This window comes from Onychomys torridus, chromosome 1 (genome assembly GCF_903995425.1).
Source record: "Onychomys torridus chromosome 1, mOncTor1.1, whole genome shotgun sequence".
Classification (NCBI taxonomy): Eukaryota; Metazoa; Chordata; class Mammalia; order Rodentia; family Cricetidae; genus Onychomys; species Onychomys torridus.
This window is the reverse complement of record NC_050443.1, coordinates 52,691,624-52,717,159: the sequence shown is the minus strand read 5'-3', so window position 1 is coordinate 52,717,159 and position 25,536 is coordinate 52,691,624. Positions and strand designations below refer to the sequence as shown.

Here is a 25,536-nt window from a genome sequence, read left to right as displayed (position 1 = left end):
CAGTAGTTCATCAATCTGTACTCTCACCTGATAGAATACTACTTGACAATTAAGAGAGATGATATTGAATGGTTTCAAAGGCGTTATGCAAAGTGACAGATGCCTTAAGTTCACATGCTATATGACTTCTTTGACAAGATAATCTATAAATTATAAGATCATGTGATGAAAATAGATCAGTGGTTGCCTTGGTTGAGGAAGAGGATGAATATTTTAGCATAGTGGGATGTGTGAGGAAGAGGAGGAATATTTTAGCATAGTAGAATAGAGTGAAGGAGTTTTCTGGGTGGGAGAATTGTTACGTATCCTGATCATACAGCAGTTGTTCATATCTACTCCTCTTTAAAGCCACAGCATTCAGCAATATGGTAATCTTACTCTGTGTTGACTTGTACATTTTAGCAAACACAACATACCTGATTATTCTTATTGAGAACATAAACACCAACAGCTAATGGCAGAGGGATATCAGGCATTCCTTATGACATAAATTTAATTGTGCTCCTTTTACTAAGACACGAAGTTATAACTCAGATCTAGTTATTACGTTTACAAAAGAGCTGAGAAAAGTGCAGATTCTGCTCAGTGGATAATTCTCTAGGTTCTGAGTCATGAGAATAGTCTAAGTTATGTGTCTCCCAGCTGCTGTAACTTGTCCTCTTGTGCATATGGAGTGCTTTTCTGTTCTTATGGTAATCATTTTCCTTCCTTCCTGTGTATATATATAGTGTATGACAGTTACAGTAGCTGTGGGAACCATAACTTTAAGTTCTGTGACTTCTGTGAGTAAAACCAGCCATAATGTTGAATTAATGCCATTGCTCACATGGCATTTCCCTGTTGCTATAAGTGGGAAACTTACAGAGTATTTAAATAAAGGTTTGGCATTCATTTTTCAATAGTATATAAATTATGACACATATGTAGACTAATTTCATCATTAAATAGCATTACTACTAAACAGAGTAAGGATAACGTTGGAGATTATACACAAAGTACCATGCATTAGCACAATGTGGTTTAGCCATCCATACTATCAAAATGGAAGATAAGGAGCTCGGGAGACAGCCCAACAGTCAAAAACACTTAAAATACATGGAAGCTAGAAGACTATCATGACACTCATTCAGCAAATAACAAACTAGAACTCTGCTCCTAGCCCTGGTAGCTTTGTAGGACTGCCTTAAAACAGGACTGATCAACTGGAACATTGATTCATTTACTAAAACGAAACGGTAGTGGAGACTTTCTGGGCTGCAGAGATTCAGAGAGTGCTGGTTATTGTTGCTTCTGTTGTTTCTGGATGTTGAAACATCAGTATTGGCATAGTATATCAGGCAGAAATTGGGACTTCATAACAAGCAATAAAAAAGACATGCAAAAAATCCTTTGACATCAGGAACATTGGGTAAGAATCTAATTGTTGATGGCCCTATCTGTCTTGCCTGGGTGTCATTTTAGAAACAGTCAATCAAGGTGAGACCAAGAACCTGAAGGAGAGGTTTTTTGGCATTGGACCTGCTGTGGCACTCTTGTCTGTCATTAGGCTGGGCCCCAAGTGGGGTGTTAAGATGCCTTTCAATGCCAGGACACTGATAGAACTTACAGGGTAGTAAGGTGTAGTGGGTGTAGTAAATGAAGTGCATCAGCCCCAGAGACAACTCAAAGTACAGAAAATTCCCCTCCCTCCTTCCTAGGTGAGTTCATATGAATTGACTGCGAGATCTTCATGCTCTGGGGACACTGGACCTAGGCTTGGTGAGGACAGAGAAAAGTTTGAGAGCAGCAGAATCAAAAGCTCCAGGGCAGCTATTACTCCTGGCTGGAAGCTTATTGGTATGCAGGCTATTTCCGTATGTTATGGCCTCCTGGCTGTTACCAGATGCAGAGGTGGTGGGTCAGGGAGCCTTTGCTTGTTTGCAGCTGTTCATCCACCCTGGAGGAGGATGAAAAATGGCCCTCTTGTGCTGGCACTGTCTCAAGGTTAGGGAGTATATGTCTTAGTGAGGAAGGGTGCTTAACATATTTCAGTGGATAGGAAGACCCGCATCATCTGTGCCTCCAAGCATGGCCCGCATACCAGCGGTCTTTAGTCTAAGCAATCTCTACAGGCCTCCTTGTCCCCAAACTGGATTATAATGTTGGAGTCACCCAGCTTTCATTAAAGCAAGACATTCTGTCTTTGTTCATAAAAGTAATTAATTATCCAGGCTGTTGTGTCAGACAAATGGTAGCATGGTCATATTTCCAGGAAAGGTGCACATGAACCCTGTTCTCTCCTGTTTGTTTCTCTGCATGCATCACCCTCTTACTCTGCTCTCTAACCCTGCAAAATCCTCAGCTTTTCTAGCTATTCCCTCATCTGTGCACACACAACTAGACCAAGCAGGATGCTGAGCATCATATTTACTCTTGACAGATGTATAGTCTGTCACCCCTCCCGTCCTGAGTATGGGAGCACAAACTAGGAACCTCATGTTACCCTGTAAAGTCATTTGTTGGAAATGCCTGGTTCCTACTTTTGGATTGGCGATTAGACAGTTGTGGGACCCAAGATGTCTAGTTGGAAAAATGTTCCACAAATTGAATATTGAAAGGCTTCCTAGTTTGTGCATGCTGAATTCCCAGGAGGATGGACAGAATAATTTAGTTTGGTAGTTGCAGGCCAGGCAGTCCCACCTACATGCCCTCCTGGTCCTCTTCATAGGGATTAAAACAAGTCGTTTGCTATATGTGTGGATGTACTAACAATCTAGTACCTGAGCCGTGCTCTAACAGATAATCTAGGTCCCAGAGGCCATGGCCTGATCTACACCTCTGAGTTCACATTCTCTTACCACATAGCTAGCAAAGCCTCCCTGGCCACCCCCATACCTGAAACCGGATATGCAAATATTGGATTTCCAAAGGGTTGGGGCAGGACATTGTCACAAGTAAATATTCATTTGCTTATCTAAAGCAGAATTTTCTTTACTTTTACAGAAGGCACGTGGCAGTGATGATCTGAATGCTTCTATGACATCTCAGCATTTTGAAGAAGAATCTGTGAGTGACGTTCAGTACAAACTAACACTGATGTCCGCATCATAAATACTTCTTACCAACTGTCCGCAGTTCTCTGCTCCTTTATCTTTAAAATATATGGAAAAGTGCCCACCTACAGAAACATGTCTTGCAAGTTCTAGCTGGAAGAGATTAATTCAGGTTTATTGATTGGTTAGGCTGGAATAGATTTGTCTAAAAATATACAGTAACTATGCAACTGAATTTGGAAGGAAAGAGGACAAAGCCCTTTGAAGCCCTCTGAAATTTTGAAAAGTAGCTTGTCAAGGGCAGCTGCAGCCACAAGATCAATTGATTGAGTGCCTAATGAATGAATAATAAATCATCCCGTCTGCTCTTTGAAGAACGGCAGAAATTTGAACTGGCTCAAACATTGCACAGGATTCATACAATTCATAGTTACTCAAAAAATAGGCGGTTCATCACTGGAGCCCATGACAGTTGACGAATTCCTAGAGAGGGAAGGGACAGAGCTTAGAGGATGGGAGAGCACAAGGGTAAAGAAAGACAGCAAGGGAAGACAGTGAAGAATGAAGGTGGAATGTGCCTAAGCTAGAGAACACAGAGCTGAGACTGGCCAGTGTGGACCTGGAAACTCAGGTGAAGAGCCTGATGGACTGGAAGACTCATGTTGAGTTGAAATTCTATCCCATGTGGAGGAGGTCTACTGGAGTTGGTGAGGATTGATGTGAATGTGGACAAGACAGTCCACATATGAGGTGGAGATGTGGACACACCTTGGTGGGAGGCAGCCCCGTTCTGCTCTCTTCATACTATTTCTTCTCCAGTGTTCTGTTCTTATTTTGAAATTAGTTTATTCTCCACACCCTTGTGTGTGTGAGTGTGTAAGTATATATGTGTGTATAGCTGTGTATGTAGCTCCACTTGCTTTTATCTTGTGGAGGCTAGAAGAGGACATCCTCTTCCACCACTTTCCATCTGTTCCTTTGAGGCAGAATCTCTCCCTGAACCAAGACTCCTATTTTCTTTTCTAGGCTAGGTGCCAGCCAACCTGAATGAACCCCTTATCTCCACCTCCCTCAGAGCTGGAGTTGCAAATGTGCATAGAATGTTTGACTTCTTATGTGTGTGTTGGGACTGGAACTCCAGTCCTCATAATTACACAGCAGGTGCCCAACTGCTGAGTCATCTCTCCAGTCCAAGTGTACACTTTTATCATAAGAAATTTTACAATCAGGCAAGGAGTTTAGGGGGTTCAGACATTGACATACTATATATTCAATTATTGGAATTTTATCTTGTGAAGTTATACTCATGATTACCTCAGAATTCAGATACAATCCCATTAGGGGAAAATATCAAGTAATTGGCTGATAATGGAGTTAATGACCATGTTATCAAAGCAATTTGCAGCTGAGGTTCATGCTTGAGCACTGTTTCTTTTGTCTTTCCTGATTAGTAAGCAGTGTCTCCACCTGGGCTCACATTTCACTGACATAGACGCTGTTTTCATCTGTGCAGACTCTTGGAGAAGCGGGTGATTGCCTGAGTCACCTCCCGAGCCCCTTTGCATACCTCCTCACTATACATCTGAAGGAAGGCCGTAACCTCGTGGTCCGGGATCGCTGCGGTAAGGTTGGTCTGTTGTGCGCTTGCTTAGTAGCCTAAAAATTCCTCTGTGTCCTGGTAGGAAGGCTAGACTCAACCATGGTCCATCTCACACTATTTAAAGAGGAGCTCATCTCTCACATTGGACCTCCAGCCTCAGCCTCTTCCATATACATTGACTGTGAGTTATTTAAAAGTGATAAATGCTGGTATCCTTAAAAAAATAGTAACAATTCATAAAGCTATTTTAGAATGAAATAGCCATGATAATTTGTATTTGGCATAGTTCAGAAAAATAGTCACTAGGTATTCCCACTTTATTGAAGAGAGTGAATGGATTTTTAAGATGAGGCAATGGGATTCACTGATTGATGCAAATAGCCTTGAACTTCTTCCTTCCTGTCTTGAGATTCCATAGGATCCCCTTTATAGCCATTATCTGTTTGTATTTTCTACAAGCCGGTTTACATCCCCATATCTATTTAAATTAAATTAAGACTGTGATACCCATATTGTTGTGCAATAAGCTTTGCTTTTTGCTTTCCATCTTCAAAATAGGCCATGGTTTTCTGTGCAAATATACTTTCTCTTTTAAACTCATCATGTTGTTGCATGTCCTTTGCATGTTTGAGTCTCCAAAGAGGCTGGTTCATCATTTCTGTGTCCTTGGGTCCCCATGTACAGATTCCATCTTTGTTCATGGCAACCTGCCTTCAGTTAAGAAGGCTGAGACATGCAGCTGGGCAGGGTGAGCAGGTAGTACCTGTTGGGGTTTCTTCTGTTCTGCTCTCAGCAGCTCCTGACATCTGCCATTTAAGTAAGGCCTTTCTTTCTGGTTACTGTCCATGCTGTCTGTTCCTGTTTGACTACACAGGCTTTGCTGGTCCTTGTGTAGCATCAGCGGACAAGGGAGTGTTGATTCATCCTCTGCTGTATGAATGCTGCACCCAGATCATATATTAGTCAGCTTCCACTTCTCATATCCAAGCCTTGAGCATGGATAGCTCATCTGCCACACACATTGTCCTTCTAGTCACCTCACCGCTGCCCCAGAATTCTTCCTACTACCTCTTCATAGTCCACATATTTGTGCTGACAATTCTTCCACAAATCTGCTCTCACTTATATCACTTCTGTCTGCCAGAACTGTGTGAAACATATTCTTTCTCTCCTTTTTTTCCCCCTTTGAGACAGTGTTTCTTGTGTAGTCCTGACTGTCCTGGAACTCTTACTTTTTAGACCAGACTGGCATTGAACTCAATAGAGATCCACCTGCCTCTGCCTCCTAAGTGCTGGGATTAAAGGTGTGCACCACCACCGCCCAGCACATCCTTTCTTCTTAATAAAAACCCTTTCTCTTTTCACATGTAGTTTTCAAAACGGAGGGTCTTGCATTGTATTTGTTAGTAAGTCTATTATTTCTTATTCAATCCAATAATTTCTTATCTGCCATTTGAATCACATATGTTTTATATCTGTCATAAACACATCCATGTCTATAGATATATTCCATGCCAATTTAATGAGAAGGATCGCCTAGATCTTCATACCTGAGATAACATCTAAGGGATGTGATCCTTAATCAATATAAGTGACCACTTACAGATGACCTGACTCTGGACCTGCTAAGTGTCTCAGTGACTGCTTTTGTTAAAAAAGACCACTTTCAAATCCATTCTGTGACAACATCCTCAGATGTTAAGAACATTCTGAAGAGAGAGAATGTTTAACTTTACAGGTCCCTGAACAAATTTTTTGTAATATCTATATATATTATATAAATAAATATTATATATTATATTTGTATATATGCATGTGTATATAAGCATATATTCATGTCTTTAATCTTGGAATTCATATATATACATATATACATACATACATACATACATACACACACACACACACACACACACACACAAATTCCCTTCCCTCCAAATCTATAACTTTGGGGATAATTATAGGCCCTGAATCCCTTTGGGAGCCTTTTCTGATCTTTTGATTCTCTCTTATGTATGAGTCATCTAGCCAGCCTATTCTTGGCGTATCATTCTAATACAAGCACAGCATATCCCTATAAGGTTTTGTTGGTTATGGTCATTCTATTGGCAACACAACCCCAGAACTTCTTGCCCCACACAGCTATAACAATATGTCTATGGCTAACCTCTGTCCCCATTTCTCTTCCCCATGTTCTTCTTGTCCCCTGGCATCTACCATTCTACTTTCAACTTCTCTGAGATTCTACATATAAATGAGAACATACAGCATTTGGTTTTCTCAGCCTGGCTTATTTCACTTAACATAGTGTTCTTCAGCTCATTCCCCTCCTTTTATTACTGTAGAGTGTATATACATTCATTATTTATAAGAGAGTTGTATTTATATTTTTTCCTTAAATGGGATAATATATTTCATTTTTAATTGAAAATCAAAATACATGTAACTGATCACATATTAACTTTCAGTTATGATGGGGGCTTTCCAACATATTCAGAGGTTTGAGTTACCCCTTCAGCTCAGGGGAACAGCTAGAAGATTGTTAATTTCCATGCATGGTTTTCATTTTGTAGGTTTTCCTCATAGATGTTATTTCTGATGAATCATTCTTTGTTACCAAACAGCTCAGCATTTTTTTTGAATTGTTACAAAACCATTCCTGTTTATGAAGCTTTCAGCCCAGATATAGGTTGGCAAACAGTTTATACCCAAGGCCCAATAGTAGGTATTTTAGGCTTCATGATCCATGAGTGACAGCTATTCATCTTGTGTTACTATAGCAGGAAAATATCCACAAAGAACACATGGGTAAATGGAAATGGTTATGTTCTGCTAAAACTGAATTAATATAAGCAGAGGTAAACTAGTCATTGGGCTGGAGTGAACCCAGATGCTACAGTTGCTGACCTCTGACTAGAATATTATGATCTGATTTTTGGTTTCATCCTCTAAAAACATGCTTTTAATAGCATCGTGGCTGCAACCACTGTTTGATTAAAGAAGATGTGTTTATTAAGCAATCGTGATTTGAAGTTCACACTTTTAGTAGCTCTATCTAGGAAGCCTCTTGGTAAAAAGACAAAATACTGCATTAATATCTGGAGATATTAGGCAGCCAAAAGTCATGATTTGGTATTTCTCCAGGTCTTGGGGTGAAAACTCAGTTTCAGGAGAAGACTGCTTAGGTAACATCAAGAAAGTATAAAGCTATGCTTAGAGTCTTCTTGACCCACCTGAAACTAAGAGGAGGAGCCTCCCAGGCACTCCAGCACCTCTGTTGGCCAGGGCTGGGAAATGCACCCTACTGATGTTGAATCCTTTGCTTCTGTCTTTGAAGATGTTGAGATTTTTCTGGGATGTTTTTTGAAGTTGGTTAATACACAGAGTGGTCAAGAGTTCTTTGGAAATATTCAGTAAGGAATGTGTTATTCAGAATACCAAATAGGTTTAGCACTGTTGTCCTACAAAGAGCAAGGGTCTGCAGCTGCTACCCAGATCAACCTGTCTGTCGTATCTGTCGCTTGTTTATGTTCTCTTGGTATTGGTAGTATTTTCTCTCTCTCTCTCTCCTGTCCTCTCCTCCTCCTCTCCCTGCTCTACCATTCCTCCTTCCCTAAGTTCCCCTCTCCATCCCTTGTAAACATGACTTTATCCACTTGTATAATAGTGGATATAAGAAGAGTGTCATGTGAGGCCAAGAGCTTTAGTTGTAGAGGTTTGGACACATATCAAATATTGCCATGCCAGGACTCTTTCTAGTGTAGAATTCTTTTCTTTGGGTTTCTGACATCTTCCTTTGCCTATACCACACTAGATCCAGTAATGGGCATTTTGTGCCTAATTAAGGGATTCCTTTTCTTTTTCTCTTTAGGCACGCAGTTTTGCTTGCTGTGGTGTGAGCCTGAGATGTAGCACATTGTCTGGGCACGGCCTTGAGCTCATTCTTTTAGGAGGAACATCATGGCCATTTCCCTCTCAGTAATTGCCTGTTTGTCCTTGCCTGACCTCCATCTCCTCTCCTCTCTTTGTTCTTGCTTTCACCTCTTGACAACATTAACTTCATACTTTATATCCCATGTCTCCTTCCTCCTTTGGGGCTGTAAAATTACACCTGTTGCATTGTTTTTGAGCATGTAAGACTTGCCTTTTTCTATGGTTTTGGTGTGGTCCTGGTCCAGTAATTTTAAGTCTCTGAGAATTAAAGCTGAAGTGATGTAACATGACCATCTACTTTCAGTACAACTGCTTCCTCATGTGGTTGATGCACAGAGAAAATTGGACCATGGCTCAGTTTCCCATAGAGAATAATGTGACTGAGAAGATATTTGGTGTCGCAGTGGGTAGAAGAACTTAGGGCAACAGCCTTACCTTCCACACTCATAGATAGGATCCTGGGTTTTCTAATATAGACAAAGTCTCTTGACTGTGGGAAAACTCCCATCTCATGCCTCTTATACCCTATATCATTAATTCCTGGAAATGAAGAGCACCCACATTAAAAAAAAAAGTCTGTTTTCCCCTTGAAAACGTAGGCTAACCCAAATCCACAGCTGTGGCCTTAAAGAATACTGTGTTGCTGGTGCCCTCTCCTGGCTCCTCTCCAGTATTGCAAAGAGAAAAAATGAAATTCACTATAACATCCCTAGGGCCATAACCACTACTCCCACTGTGTTGAGGGATAATGGTTTTCTTTGTGATGTGAGCTTTTTGAAAACTCATGATCTATTCCACTACAAAACTTCTCCCTTTATTCATATCTGGAATAGATAAGTATTTGATGTTTGTTTATGGAGTAGTGGCAGCTTTCTCTTCAGATGACAGGAAAAACGTCATTGGAGGAGTGACTTGAAGACCAAGAGCACCAAGACTGCCACACAAATGGGTAATTAGAAAGCTGAGGATTACCACTGAAGTAATTCCATGGTCAGCCCTTCTAATTTAAACCTTGCTTCACTTAGTAGGCTGAGTTTTATGGTTGTATATTCTCTTTGTAACGAAAAGATAGTCATGTTAGAGCTATAGAGAAACATAGCCTCTGTGGTATGGCTGTAAAGATGGACAGGTGGCTGTTTCTAGAACTCTGCCACAAAATGAGCAGCATCCTTTGAATGACTCTTTGCATCGGTGGTGGTATTATACCCTGCACTTTAAATTGGATTCAGGAAATGTTCCTCAAGACCAACATGGGGGAAGGCAAGCGTGAGGATGAAGGCACTGCCAGGTCCTCACTAGAATTTTAAGATGAGTTGCCTTTTGCTGATGTAAGTTTGAAAGCAGGGTTTCCTTTTTATAGCATAATAGACCCCCATTTTTGGAGTGCTCTGTCACACACTTTTGGTTCTTATGTATGTTATTCTCTATTACAAAATATTTAAGAAGAAAGATAAAATTGTAGAGCACATCCTGCTCTGCTGAGTCAATGTTCCAAATTAGGTTAATGAAAATTCATTTTATTGCTGCTGCTTCTTCTTCTGCTTCTTCTTCTTCTTCTTCTTCTTCTTCTTCTTCTTCCTCTTCTTCCTATTATTATTATTATTATTATTATTATTATTATTACTACTACTATTATGTGGGTGTATGTGTGTATTCACGTGCATGTTCCTATGATGTGTGTGGACACATGTGTGCCATAGCACATGTGTGCAGATTAGAGGAAAACTTTGTGGTGGTCAGTTCTCTCCGAGTCTTGGTTCTGGGGAATTGAACTCAGGTCACTAGGTCACCAGGGTTGTGTGGAAAATATCTTTACCCACTGAGCCATCTTGCTTCTCCGCTCCCAATCTTTATTATTACAAACCATGCTTCCACAAATGCCTTAAACTGTGTGTCCAGCTTTGGTCTTCACTTCTTTGCAAGTCAATTATTGATTTGCATTGATTTTCTTCAATCTTACAATCTTATGACTGGTTCTCTGTTAGCGTTACAAAATTGGCAGTTTTCTCCTAAGAAAGGCTTATTCTCACCAGAAGCAATGAATTGGCTCACTTTCTATTACCTACATTGACTATAGAATAACTTTGTTAATTGGGTATAGGAAAAACATTATCCTTTTTTTGCTTAAATCTGTGTTTGCATCAATAATTTTGGACATTTATATATGTTCATTCAGATTTGTTTTTATCTTTGCAAGCCCTGTTCTGTGCAGAATGGTCCTTGCTTCTCCAGTGTGCTGGGTAGATTCACAGATAGCATTGTAATTTGTCATTGGACTTTAACTTTTATTTCTGAAGTGTCTGTTGTGATAATCTTGCTAGTTTTCACTGCCTAGTCTGAATAGTACCTTCCTTTGTTTCCACATCTGCAGAGGCCCATGCTCCTTAGATCACACACATTAACCTATCTCAGTCTGTTTGTATTTTCATTTCACATTTGTGTTTTTTGTCTGTCACCATTTTTTTTTCAATAGTAGGACCTGAATAGAAACTTAGTTTTTCTTTTTCAAAATGACTTCTAGATGAACAAGGACAAACCTTTCTTTCTCTAGCGATTAGAGTGCCTCTTTTCAACAACTATACACGCAAGCGCAATATGTACCAATGTTTGCTTCCTGGGCTTCTGTTGGATTTCTGCTGACGTGTTCTTTAGTGCAAGAGTCAAGTGCACAGCACAGTCTTACTTCAGCCCAATGAACCCTCTTTAGTTTGCAAGCCTCCAGCTTGTCTTCTCACTGTAGTACCTGGTCTGAACACCAGATGGCATAAGATCCTTACTCTGAGTGTGCAGCAGCACAAAAAACATGGACCTCTATGTCAGAAATGAACCTGAAAGCTGATCCAGTGGGGTGGCTGTCACTCTAGTTTCCTTCCCTGCCCGCGGTGTTGTAGCTTAAAATGCTAAAACAAATGAGCAGCCCACTCTGGAATCTGTTTCTGTGCCCTCCCTCCCCCCACCCCACTTCCCACCAGGCATAGATCATGCTGGACATACTGGTCCTAAAAAGCCTTTGTGTTTTTCCCATTTCTGAGATCTTCTCTCTGAGGACTGTTGTGGCTTGGTTTTGTTTTGAGACTACATACACCCCTGCTTTGATTAGGGTGTTTGGTGCTTGCCGCTCTGTCCAGCCAGTTTCCATTTATTTAATCCTTTCTCAGTGCTCACGAGGGGCCAAGGAAAGAAAGCCTGGAATGACGCCTATGTTTGCTGCGCCTATCTTGACCACTGCATTGAATTTAGCCCTGCGTAATGTTTATCTGCTGATGAGAGACTTCTCTATGTGGGTGAGCGTGTCCCTTGTCAGGTGCGGAATGGTGTGTGATGGGTCCTGTGCTGTGTTCCAGGTGTCTGCTGCTCATTTTTCTCCATCGTCTATTGTACATGGGTGTTCTGCTTGTGAGTATGTGTGTTTCTATGTCTTCAGGCCTTCTCATTTTACTTGAACCTTTGTTTCTTGTGTTACAAGGATGGCCATGCATGAGATTCACAGAAGTTCACACTCATGTATGCTTCTGGTTACCCATGCAGGCATATGGTTTGCTTGGCCAGTCTATGAAAGCCCAGCTAGTTCAATCCTGTATTCAACAAATAATCAGTTTACTGAAGTTACTGAATCTGTATATATTGACAAGTTTTTCAGCTATAAAAAGTTTTGACCATTCTATGCATATATATATATATATATATATATATATATATATATATATATATGACATAGACTTTTTAAGTAGATGTGAATGTATCTGACTCATTAACAATGGGTTATGAAGGCAAAATAAGAGTAGCATTTTAAAGAATATTTAAATGTTTGTTTAATTTTGGCCAGGCGTTGGTGGCGCATGCCTTTAATCCCAGCACTCTGAGGCAGAGGCAGGCAGATCTCTGTGAGTTCGAGGCCAGCCTGGGCTACCAAGTGAGTTCCAGCAAAGGTGCAAAGCTACACAGAGAAATCCTGTCTCGAAAAAAAAAAAATTAAAATGTATTTTTATTTTATGTTTGTGGATGTATTGCCTGCATGTAAGTGTGTGCACTCTGTTCATGACTGGTACCCATGGAAGCAGAAATTGGTGGAACACAGAAGAGGGTGTCAGATCCACATGGAAATGGATTGACAGATGGTTGTGAGCCTCCATGAAGGTGCTCTAAGTTAAACCCAGGTCATCTGCCAGAACAAATGCTCTTAGTCACTGAGCCATCTCTCTAGCTCTTTAAAATCTCTTATGCAAATGAAATGATAGGGACAGGGTATGTTGTGGCGTTGGTTATGGAGTCAGAAAAAGGGAAGATTAGTTATGGGGAAAAGATGAAACTTAAAAAGAATCCAGATGGTAAAGGGAACAGAGTCTCAGTAGGTGGAGACAAAGGTAGTATGTGATGTGGCTGGAGAAACCTTATGAGAGGTCATATGTCTAGGAGAATCCAAATGCCCCTGGAAACACTCATTGCCCATTTTACTGCACTATCGATAGGTTCTATTATATCTTTCATACAGGGTTTTATAAACTTCATAAACAGTTAAAGGGGGGTTGTGGTAAAATCGAGACTTTCAGATCATCAATTCCGCCATAAGCTGATTTCTGGAAGATTGTTGAGTAAAGTGGATATTTGTGTTGTGTTTTGTTTTGTATTTTTAATCATGTATATTTGTAAATTGCCTGAGACCATTGCATTTCAAGGTCCAACCAGGGTCAGTCTTTGCTCAAGGGGCCACAGGAGGTTTTGCATATTTATGAACCCCTTAGAGGAGAGAAGTTGTTCCTATTCAGTTAAGGTGGGTACATTTGCAAAGTGTATTTTAAGGACAGTAGACCGCTGAGGAAAACAGCTTGTCAGAGGATGAAGATGGGCAAGTAGATCTTAGAAGCAGATAGCTTCCAGTTGCAGAAGTATCCTGGGCTGGCATCTACCAGCAGATGTTTGTATTCCCAGCCTTCAGTGATCTGGGAGGACCCTTGGCTTGGGATCACTCTGAACTCATATGCTATATAGGAAATGATTCCTTATTTTCACAGGATCAAGGAAACTGCTCCCTCTCTTTCTCAGTTGCCCCTTCTGGTTTCTGAATGGGACTGTGAAAGGATGCAGTGTACAGACATTATTGTGTCTGCATGGCTTCACTGGGATTTTTTTGGGGCACGGGCTCCTTATGTAGAAGTCACAGTAGCACACCTCCTCCACCTTATTTTTATCCTGAAAATCGTCTTGTTCTTTTATTTAGCCAACCTCAAAGACAGAGCTCAGGGACCTCATACTGCCAAGGCTAGATTTCCAGAGTGCCCTGAAGTCCTCAGTGAATGACCTATGGACTTTTTGATAGAGAAGAAACCTATGTTTCTGGGGATTTAAAATTTTTAATTTTGTACAAGCTATTTCCTTTCCAGAACACTTAATAATATTTCAGATATGTTTTCCTGATTTTATAGAATTCCTGAAAAAAATGAATTTAAGCTCACAGTTTTTTTCTTCCCATTTCCCTAAAAGGAAAGTGATAGAAAATTCCACACTGTCAGAGATAGCACTAAAGAAACTTTATAGGGAGAAATTAGTCATGTGAATTACCTTGGACATTAAAATAAAGTAAATGGACATTAGGACTACATAAATGGTTATATGCTCTTCCTTTTTTTAACTCAACCGAATCATGATGCTAAAAATAGTATCCCTTACAAGGAGGCATTCTTTGTAAAGTTTGGAGCTGGCTACCATTAAAGTAGATTGGCTTATTTGTTCTCAGGAGACTCCTTTGAGAATAGTAGTTTTTCACATTACAAAGGAGAAGAATATTATGTAAGGAATTGAGTGAATTATTCAAGATGACACAGTTTCTCACAGGATGCTACTGCAAACTCCAGCATCTCTGGGTGTGTTGGGTACCCCTAGGCATATGCCTTTACTTCCTGATGCTCAGAGGAATTTAATATTACCTCTATGGATTGTTTTCCATAGTCAAACTATTTTAAAAATACCTTCCCCAAAAGTTTTAAGTTGTGTTTATATTGTTGTTCGTTGTATCTTGCATCTATTAATGAGATTTTTATTTTATTTATTTTATTATTATTACTGTGTGTGTGTGTGTGTGTGTGTGTGTGTGTGAGTGTGTGTGTGTGTGTGTGTTTATGCATGCTGAGGGATATATATGCACGTCAGGGGACAACTTTTGGAAGGCACTTCTCTCCTACTATGAGTTCCAGAGATCATTTTCTTAAGGCTTGTGCAAGTGCTTTTATACACTAAACCACCTCACTGGCCCTGTTAATAGAACTTAGTATTTCACTATACATTTTGAAAATTCCACAGGAGAACACTAAGGACCATTTCTAATAGCTTTGATGACATATTCCTTCCAGTCTGTAGTACATCTCTCCAGATGACAGGGATGTCTGGGTATTTTGTTTTTTATTTTCCATTTTAAAAGGCATGTGTGTATGGTGTGTAAGTTTGTGTGTGTGTGTGTGTGTGTGTGTGTGTGTGTGTGTGTGTGAATATGGAGGCCCCAGGTTGATGACAGGAATCATCTTTATTTTTTTTTCCACCTTATTCTTAGGTCTGGCCCTTTTGATCAAAACCAGAGCTCATACAGATGACTAATTTCCTCTGGGCATGCCTTGCCTCTACTCCCTGAGTCTGGAACTGTAGATAGGATACCAAGCACGCTTCCTGGACCTGGGTTCTGGGGATTTGAACTTGGGTCCTCTCACTTGCTTAGAAAGCACTTTCACTACCGAGTCTGCTCCCTAGCCTCCCACATGACGTTCTTAGGGTCTGAGCTCAGCTTTCTCCTCCACCCTCAACTCCTTGCTGAAGCACTGGGCTCAGCTACCAGGTGTCCTTCCTTTCTCCCCTTTCTCCTTCATCTAAATTATAAGCTGCTGTCGGACTTAAGTGTGCAAAGCTTAGGCTCTGATCGCTTCACTCTCCTCCTGAATGAACCTACATTTCCTTCCTCTTCATACTAAAATAACTCCAGATGGACCAAAAACTTAAGTGTAAAAAAAGAACATGTACAAAAATCAGTGGGAAGAAACACAGCTGAATTAATTTAAAAATCCTACAGTTTTTTTTTTTAAGCTCCTATGCAGAATGTGAAAGTACAAAGTCAGACCTTGACTAATTTGATTAAATAAAAAGGAAAATAACTTATTGCCAGTAATAACTTGTTAAATTCTGACAAGATGCATAGTCGGTGAGCAGTTTCCACAAGGAAGATCCGTTCCAGTTGTAGTCAGAGGATGAGCTGAGCCCCCTGAAAGATAGCCACACAATAAGAACAAGAACCGGATTGCCAAAGAGCCAAACAAATGGAAATCACAACAGCCAGAAAGTCCCTGAAAGTGTTTATTAAAGAGAAGGGGAGTGACAGAGGACCCCCCCTCCCCCGCCGCCAACAGATTAAAATAAAGATTTAAAATACTCAGTGGTAGGGAATGCAGAATGAAACAAAAAGGACGTATACTCCAAGTTTGGTGAGCATTTAGAAGATTTATCTTATATTTACTTGTATGTAGGTACGTGTGCCTGTATATGCCATGTATGTGGGTGCCCTGAAAGGCCAGACGTGGCTGTTGGATCTCCTGTGAGCTGCCCAAAGTGGATTCTGAGAACTGAACTGGGGTCCCCTCCAAGAGCAGCAAGAAAGAGCAGCAAGCTCTCTCCTACCCACAGAGCCGGCCTTCCCACCCACCCCTGTGTTTGATAAGCTTAGAAAACCACTTGATGAGGTCTGTTAGAACCCAAATGAGCCACTGTCACACTTCAGTGTTACAAACTTGCTACAGACAGGGATGCGAGGATAGACCCATAAGCCTGCTGACGGAACTACTGTCTACAGCAGGGAAAATATTGACTACTGGCCTACCCAGAAACAGCACAGCCGGGATACGTTTCCTTGGAAGGACACCCATAGGTGCAGATTGCTGGTATGATCCCAGTACTATAGCATATTACTTGAGAAAGTGCAGTCTTACATATATTTTTCTCCTGTAAAACACCCAAGAAACTGCTTATGGGTATCAAAGCAGACGAATGGGATCAGGGTGCACTCAGAGGGCGCAGGCTTTGTTTCATTTCGTACCTTTCGAAGTTGTGGGCATATATTACTTTTACTTAAACAAAATTAAAAAGGCCAGGAACAGGAAATAAAACACCCACATTTCTTGCAGAATAATAACTAGCCCTTTATTGTGTATGTTTAGGGCACTTTGGTCTCTGACTCAAAACAGCCCGTTGGAATCTATTTCTTTCTTTTTATATATTTTTTTTCTTCCTTAATTTCTGGGTTCACTGAATTGCTTGTTTGTTATTACAACACTAATGATTTTTTGGGTCTCCCTCCCTGCTGCAATGACCCCCAGTCTTTTTCCTGTCTGGTCCCAGGTGGATTTCAAATCCTGCCCCCTTGATTTGAGCCCTTACTGACTTGTGAGTTAGGAACCACCTTTCCTGCCTACTACTGGGCAGAACCCCACACCAGGTTTACTTCTTTTCCTCATTACCACCTGGGCCCCATGCTGTATTGTGGGCTATGCATACTATCTGGTGCAGAAGAGCAGGTTTCGCATCTTGGCAACACCCCGAGGGTATCTAGCACAGAGCAAGACTTGGATAAGACCAGATATATTTATGGTCTGGTAGCATGGTTGACAGGTACATGTCAAGGGAGAGTGGCCATCCATAGGTTAGTGGTCATGAGCAGGAACAACTGTGATTCGTGTGGTTCTTAGGAGGTGGTGGATTTGGTGCCTCTCTGCTGCAGGAATTAGCACTGCTACAGATATATTCACTCCCTGGGACCTCCATGGGGTTATTTCCAGTGCCTCTCTTGATTCCATAATCCATGCGTATGCATGTCCTTTATATAGGATGTAGTCTATAAACTGCCATGCTTCTATGTGTACCTATAGTGTTATATGTAAATTATCATAAAAATCATTTATAACCTACATGCACTTTCCATTATCTTTTCCTTTATCTGTAGATGATTTACACAGTGTCAATATCATGTAAACAAATAGTTATGTTGTGTGGGGGATAATGACCAGGACAGGAGTCTGTACTTATTCAGTAAAGACACATTTTACATATTAAAACAAAACAAAACAAAACAAAAAACTGTGTTGTGCCCATGGTTGGTTAAATCTGTGCATGTAGAAGTTCTGTTTATGGAAGCTCCAGTCTGTCTAGTGTGGGGGAAGATGATTGGCCCTGAGTCCTAAGAGTTGGAGTTTGAGGCTATGCAGAGACACAGCCTGGTCTCTATGTCCCCTGATTCCTTCTCCACTGAAAGTACCAACTACCACAAGAGCCTCTTTGTATCCCAGGCTCCCAGGGGGGAAGGTTAAAGTCCACCCATTCAGGTGTCAGTTCACCATCTGTATAATCCGGGAGTCGCATTCCAGAGCTGCCGGCCCCTTTTCAGAGCTTGCGTAGTTGACATACCACTTCCCTGACAGTCAGGCACTTAGGCTCTAAGAGAGAGAACCACCATGAACTACCCCCTCCTAGCAAATTTTCTCCAACAATTAACACTGCACTAACTTGACACCCTCTTCCCTTATTTGGCTTTTGTAAACCCTGGTCCTTTTTTCTATTAATTCCAGACATTAATATTTTCTTTCATGCAACTGCCGCCATTCACCCGTGAAACAGTTTGAACATTATGTAGCTGTCAAGATGCTTGGGGATTACCCAGTATGCCTTGCCTGTGAGAAACTGACACCACTGAGGCCGAGTTTTGAGATGTTTATTTTGAGAGTACGCTGACAAGCATGAAGGCCCTGATCCCAGAGTGGCAATTTCATTTAATTAAAGGCCTCTTTTTATTATAGTTTCCCCTCACTTTTTTTATACATATATATCACAATGATTGTTAAATCCTGACCAGCCAGAGGTGTTCTCTCAAGCTGCTGAAGGAGAGGGTGGGCAGATGCTCACTCACCAGTGTGAATTCCACCGAGTGGCTGTGAATGCATTTATTTTTTACTAGCCTTCAAAAACTGCTCAACATGGGTATGTGTTTTGAATGAGGTCTGGGCTTCTCTTCCTACACTGCTAAACTTAAGACTGTAGAATTGGACACGTCCTGTATCTGTAGCTTATTTTAATTTCTTTGTTTTAAAGTTAGTGCCCATGCATTACCGGAAGGCTAATCCAGAAAATTCCTGCTTTAGTAAGGCTTTTAGCATCGAATAATGTGTACTGTCCTGTTGCATAGTGATGCCACCATCCACTCGACTAGCTAGGGAATATCTTGCATTTACTTTACTGTGGTTTTTACTACTGGGACCACATGGAAACATTAAGAAGGGGCCTACATGATAAACTATTGAAGTAAAGAATAGTAGTTCTTAATGACATGTTTGCAGAAAAGTAGTGGAATTAATTTTTTATAATTAATTAAAAATAATTTCTGATATAATATTTGTATATGGTATTGGCTTGAATTTCATATCAGAAATTCATTTCAATGGGTATTTTTGGAACCTATCTGGGGCCCTGAATTAGATGGTGGGTCCTTGCATTTATCCTCATAGGGCTGAGTTTCAAGATGGACCACAGTGCCATAACTCCGCAAGTCCTAAGTTTCGTCTTAATAGCCTCTTGAGCTGGCCTTCCCTGGTCTCCCTGCTGATTATTCATTTCCTCCCCTTCCTTCACTCACCTGATACAGATGAGCAAGTATATCCTCGGCATGTTAGATGACACACACACTCATGTAACACACAGGCACAATACATAATTCATGCATTATGTGTGTAGGCTTCTTTTCTTTTCAGTTGATCTGAAAAATGTGTGTTTGTGTGTGTGATGGGGTTGGGGTGGGGTGGGCTTGGGTGGATGGAGTGGGGGGTGGAGGTAGCAACTTGAGGGATATTATTCATTCCCTTTGGCATCCATTTCAAAGCACCCCAGGAGGGGCCGCTCAGGTCAGCTGTGTCAGTGCTGAGGCCGGCTGAGGGCCTGGTTGATGTGCTGGTCCTGCGTGGGGACAATGTGTGCAGCTTTGGTGCAGGTGCGAGGAGGCAGCAAAGAATGGCCACTCTGTTGATTTAATCTCTACGCCCCTTGGTTCCAGTCTGAGCCCCCGTGCATCATCTTTTGAACGAGTGATTGTGGAGAGCGGTTTATTTGTTAGGATTATATTTTAAGGTATAAGAAGATGCGGTTGAATCGGCCATCTGCTAAATATTTGGAAATGGCTGCTTTCCCTTTTCATGGACTTAATGCCGATCCTAGGAGGGCAAGCTTCTCCCCAGGATTCCTGACACCGACTTGATTTCTTGAATTTTGGTGGGTTATTGAGGGGTGACGTATCCACAATGAAACCACATAAAAAGCCTAAAGAGCCCATTCATATTCAACCACTAAAAGACAAAATGGAATTAATCATTTACCCTGAAATTGTAGTATTTTCCCCTCCTCATGACACATCCAGGGCTTCCCATCCCTCGGCAGAGAGACATCATCTCAGTGTGCTTCCTGGCTTGCTTCAGGCCTGGGGACTGTGGGAAGAATCTTGACTGGGTAGAGATGTCAGATGTCTATGTGTATTTTAAAAATTCTGTCTTGTTCTCTCTTTCCTTTAAAGGCACAAGTGATCCGTATGTGAAATTTAAGCTGAATGGGAAGACGCTGTACAAAAGTAAAGTCATATATAAGAACTTGAACCCGATTTGGGACGAGATAGTTGTGTTGCCGATACAAAGCCTTGATCAAAAGCTTCGCGTGAAGGTAGTAGTCCTGACACCTTGTCAGTCCTTTCTTCAGAATCTATATTCTTCCGTAGCTCTCCAGGCCTCCATAACTGTGCACTTGCTTCATTCAATTAATCCCTCCATTTTTCCCTGAGGAAAATACTGTAGGAGGAATTTTTTTTTAGACTCTTTATGAAACTGTGTTTCCCTCAAATCAAGGAGATACATATGCTACGAAGTCACCCTGTACTGTGTAAATAATGCCCTTATTGGCTCTGTTTACACATGCTCAATGTGGAAGAATTATTATTGGCCCTGTAGTGGTGACAAGTGTAGACACCATTCGCCTTAGAAAGAACTTTATACTTAACAGAGCTCCAAGTTACCAGGTATAAGCATCAATGACTCCAACATCTGGGTTTCAACTGTGCAGGTTGAGTGTAGAATGGGATGGCTGCACAATAGTTAGCAAATTTCCATTTAATTGGCAGATCTGTTTACCATGGAAAATGCTAAGTTTTAATGAGAGGGAGGGTCCACTGTACATAATCTTTTGTTGTATTTGACCACTGCCTTAAAAGTTTGTCTGTCTTTCTTTTTTTTTTTTTTTTTCCTTTTTTTCCCTATTGTTTTGAGCATGGCTGGCAAGACAGGCAAGGTATTTTTTCTCTGTATAGGCTTGACTTGAAGTTTTCTTCAACTTCACTGTGCAAATTATTGTAAGGACTGAAAGGTGAATTTCTGAGTCCCCAGCCTATTGTATATGTTGGTCATTTGAACAAGCCAGCTGCTCTGGATGGTCCTGTGTGCTAATGGCTCCCTGATTTCTAGGTGTACGATCGAGACTTGACCACGTCTGACTTCATGGGGTCCGCTTTTGTCGTTCTCAGGGAACTTGAACTTAACAGGTATCACTCTTTGACCTTGAATCATTATCAGTGAATTTTAGGGGAAACCCATGCTCATATTAAATCATGCTTATTTGGGTTTTTAAATTACTGAGGTCGATAATTTAACTTAAAACATGTTTTTACACTTTATTTTGGTGATAGAGCAGGGAGATCAGTTAACCAATGTTGAATTTGATTGACAATGTCAGAGATTTTTTTTTCTACCCCTAGAAAATATATATTAATTAAATGTGGTTCTATATTTCTCCCACCCCCACTGTGACTAATCTTTATGCAGAGGTAGTAGGCTTTTGCCTTAAGCTTCGGATAGCTTATCAGGCCTGCAATATTGCCAGTTAATGTTAAGGTCAAGTGTTGTGTTTTTGCTTGCAGGACTACCGAACATATTTTAAAACTGGAAGATCCAAACAGTTTGGAAGATGATATGGGAGTGATTGTGTTAAATTTGAACCTAGTTGTAAAACAGGGTGACTTCAAGAGGCATGTAAGTATGAACCTTTCTGATTAACCTCTCTACTGTGATGGCTCTTTGATGACTGACCAGCAGGCAGGATGACTGTCAATTGTACATTAAGGGGAGAAGTACAATAATTGCATCAAGTGTCAGTACACAGTTATCTACACTCTTTCTCATGAACCACTGGCCAGGCAACGGAGAAATAAGAAGTTATCTGGCTGACTAAAGTATGGTTAGGATTGCTTTTAAACTCATAGACTGTGTGTGTTTTGCCTGTATAAGCCACTTGGAATATAGTTTCCTTTAGTGTCAGGGCTTCCATTTAGTAATCTTTAGATTCTGGGTGACTTTTGACTTTCATATATTCAGCTATGCAGGCAGCTCCCAGGATTTAATGGTTACGTCATGATTTAGGAAGTGATCAAGTGTCCTCTTGCAATATGTTGAGTCCTTTGTCTTCTTTACTGGCTGTTAACTTTTCCAGAGGTGGGTGTGATTTTGTGAAAAATGCAAATTTTAATGTTCTCTCTTCTATCACATGGAAATTTCTCATTAGCACACCGTACAGTGGCGATGCTGCACCATCAGTGAACCATTCGATTTTGTTAAGATAAGATAGAACGTCTGCTCTTACAAGTAAACATGATGATGGAAATCATAATCTCATTTTCATATTCATGGGTTGCACATTATAATTCCAATAATTAAAATAAGAGCACAATGTATTTTATTACAGTTTACTGAAAGATATTTTTTTAAGCAAACTAAAGAAGTTCCAGGAGGAAGAATAGATGTACTACATTTGATCCTGCAGGGAATTCAATATGAAAATCTGAAGCCTATTTAGAAATTAGGCTTCTAATAATACTTTCTAAATTGAGGTAAATATTCTTCATTTTAGCTATTGCTTAATCTTTCTGTTGTAATTAACTTCATGATGAAAACCATAACTAGTAATTTACTACTAATTTACTAGTAAACTCCTAGGAGCTAGCTAGTAATAAGAATAGTAAAAGTGTACTATGAATTTTTCAACTGTCAGAGTGTCAAGTAAACATTCACTTTGTAACATTTGAATTCCTTAGGTTAATTTGCTTACAAAATAACAGACTAAAGCCTTCCTTATACTTAAGATAACACGGTTCACACTTGGGACCTCAAGGAAACTGTTAATATGATGAAGACAGCATTGTCTTCTCTGTCCCCCTCTGTCCAGGGCTTTTCTATGCCTTCACTTTTATCCTGTTGTTGTTGCTTCAGAATCTATGGTCTGGATTCACTGTTCAAGTACATAGTAGGTGGTGGGTGACTTGAGGTGGGTGCTCGCCTAAATTAACATGCAATATAAATATGTATTTGAACCAAATGCTCATGTCAGAACACTTGATAGCCTCTGTTTCTTTGGTGACTTCTATAAAGTTGATGTCTCCCACGAAAATGGCTGCACCTTTTGAATGTTTACTCAGCTCACTAGGCAATGCTCAATAATCTTATTGCACTTCAACTGCGTTTCAATATCGCCACATTTGGAATTTTCAGGTATTAGCTATTTGATTTTGATTTATCTCAGACCGCAGAGCAAACAATTGCAAGAAGCAACTTGGACTTGCACGTGTGATGCATTTCAGTGTGTCTTTTCAAAGTACCAAGAGTATCCATCGTCTTCACCTAACTTAGCCTGGCCCCTCCTAGTACGTGAGCAGCACCCCCCCCCCACACACACACCTCCTCTGTTGAGATTGCCAGCATCTCTGCTTACTTGTGTGTTCTCCTTATGCATTGCCCAGCAGAAGCCAAGTGTGCAATTGATTTTATATAATTGATTTTATATAATGAGAAGGCAGTAGCACCTGCCTATCTCATTTACTCTGCTTTGTAATGTCCCTTTTCTCTTTATATACTTGATCTAAGCATAACCAAAGGGACAGTACTGGAGGAATGACTTGTTCTGAGACATATATACCCACCTCATATATATATATATATATATATATATTTGTACTTACAGGACTAACATGGTCCATTTGCATATACTAGATAGAAAAAAACATTTGCTCTTTTTATTAAGATTAAATGGATATTAAAAAGGAGTGTTTCTTTTGGGTTTTTAAGTGGAAATAACAAGCCCTTGGACCTAGAAGGCAGTACATTTATGTGGTTAGAATGCTTGGTTTATACGTTGACTCTTATGTGTAAACTGTAGAGGAGTTCCACTTTGGATTCTCAGTTTTGCATCAATTTTTCTTGTCATCAGTGAGGGAAATTTTGTTGCTTTAGAAACCAAAGAGACAAAAAAACAAAAACAAAAACAAAAACAACAACAACAACAACAAAAAAAAAAACTTAAGATGTGCAGCTTGTCTTTGTATTGTACATCTAAGTATGGTGCATCCCCCTGACGGAAAGCCCGAGTAAACTGTACTTTCTTTTTCTTGGAGAGGAGTAGGCTCATAATTAAAACCGTGGACTTGTCATCAAACTATCTGTGTTTGACTCCTAGATCCACCATGTCTCAGTCAAATCCACAGAGTTAGTTAACCTCTCTGAGATAAGAATGGGGATACCTGTTTTATAGCATCCTGGAGACTGACATGACCTGACATGGCTCCAGACGGGGTAGAGATATTCAGTATGTGGTAGCTTGTAGCATTACAATAAAGTAGATATCATGTTAGTGTCCTAATTTGGTTTATCTTTTGTGATGGCTACAAAAAATTATCAAGCCTATGCAAAAAAGGACTCAATGGCGTTATACCCCTATAAGGTTGTCATTAATGTCTGTGATTGGATTAAGTGAAAATACTTGGTATTTTTATTGAGACAACTCCTGAGCATTTTCTTTCTAACCTTCATTGTATATACCTTAACTAGGTCAGGTGCACAATGATGACCTCACCATTTCCCCAGGACAAAAATGAATGAGAACCTGCACGTTCTCTCTGCCCAGTCCTAATGGCTGGCCAGTGGAATATGAATGGATGTCTTGACCACTGGTTCCCTTTCAGGTTTCTTATTGATTGAGGAGAAGTAGCAGCAAAGTAGCCATATGATTTACCTGCATTTTCTCTATTCCTTGAACACTATAGTAAGTGTGGTCTGCTTGATTAGATTTCATAATTCAAGTGCAGTATCCTGAAGGTAACCACGTTTTAACAAGCAGTGCGCTAGTGAGATAGCCAGAGCAGAGCATTGCAGTACTAGGTACTGACTTGGGAGAGGAGATAGATTTTGCTGAAAGGAAATTTCAACCCTAGATGAAGCAGAACAGCCTTTGCATGACAAAAGAGGGGTCAGAAAAAAACAGGATGAAATGTGTTGATCTTCAAAACTTTTTTCTTTCTTCACACATTTGCTAGATCAACTAAATTAATTTCATTGGACGACGGTGATTCTAAAGTTTTTAGTTATTTTCTCTTTTAATTAGGTTATAAAAGAACAAATTTCCATATGGCATAAGTTCTGCATTCTTTCTGTTATTTTTGACTATTGAGATTTAACCTATGAAAGTACATAGAATTTTGTTTTCTGGTAACAAAAGCTATGGATGATCCAAACATGAACTAACATTAGTTAATAATTTACAAATATTTTTACAATGCTACCTAAACATTGCAATTGGGAGAAACATGATCTTCCTTTTTGGAGATAAAATGTATTATTTCATTTAATTTAAAAAGTGTTATTGAGATACAATGACATTTGTCTGTCATTGCTGATCTGCCCTGAATACTATGAGAAAATGATGTGTACAACTACCTAAGTGTGATTTTTCTTTGTTCTTGTTTAAGTGAGCTTTTTGTGGGGAGAGATAAGTGATGGCAGAGGCTACCTTTCAAATTTGGGAGATAATAACCTGAATATAATATGCATCATATGTAATGTAAAGTAGTTTAATTATATTATAAATGATTCA

At 40.2% G+C, this 25,536-nt stretch overlaps 1 protein-coding gene across 2 annotated transcripts in view; it reads left to right on the top strand.

The window, feature by feature from the left end:
• The window catches only part of Mctp2 (multiple C2 and transmembrane domain containing 2), a 240,556-nt gene that overhangs the window by 59,973 nt on the left and 155,047 nt on the right, over positions 1–25,536 (top strand). For both annotated transcript variants that reach the window (XM_036173220.1, XM_036173212.1), the window contains 5 exons: positions 2,983–3,045; positions 4,546–4,654; positions 20,150–20,292; positions 21,087–21,163; positions 21,539–21,650. In XM_036173220.1, the coding sequence (XP_036029113.1) occupies positions 2,983–3,045; positions 4,546–4,654; positions 20,150–20,292; positions 21,087–21,163; positions 21,539–21,650 (504 nt within the window). The remainder of the gene's footprint in view (positions 1–2,982; positions 3,046–4,545; positions 4,655–20,149; positions 20,293–21,086; positions 21,164–21,538; positions 21,651–25,536) is intronic.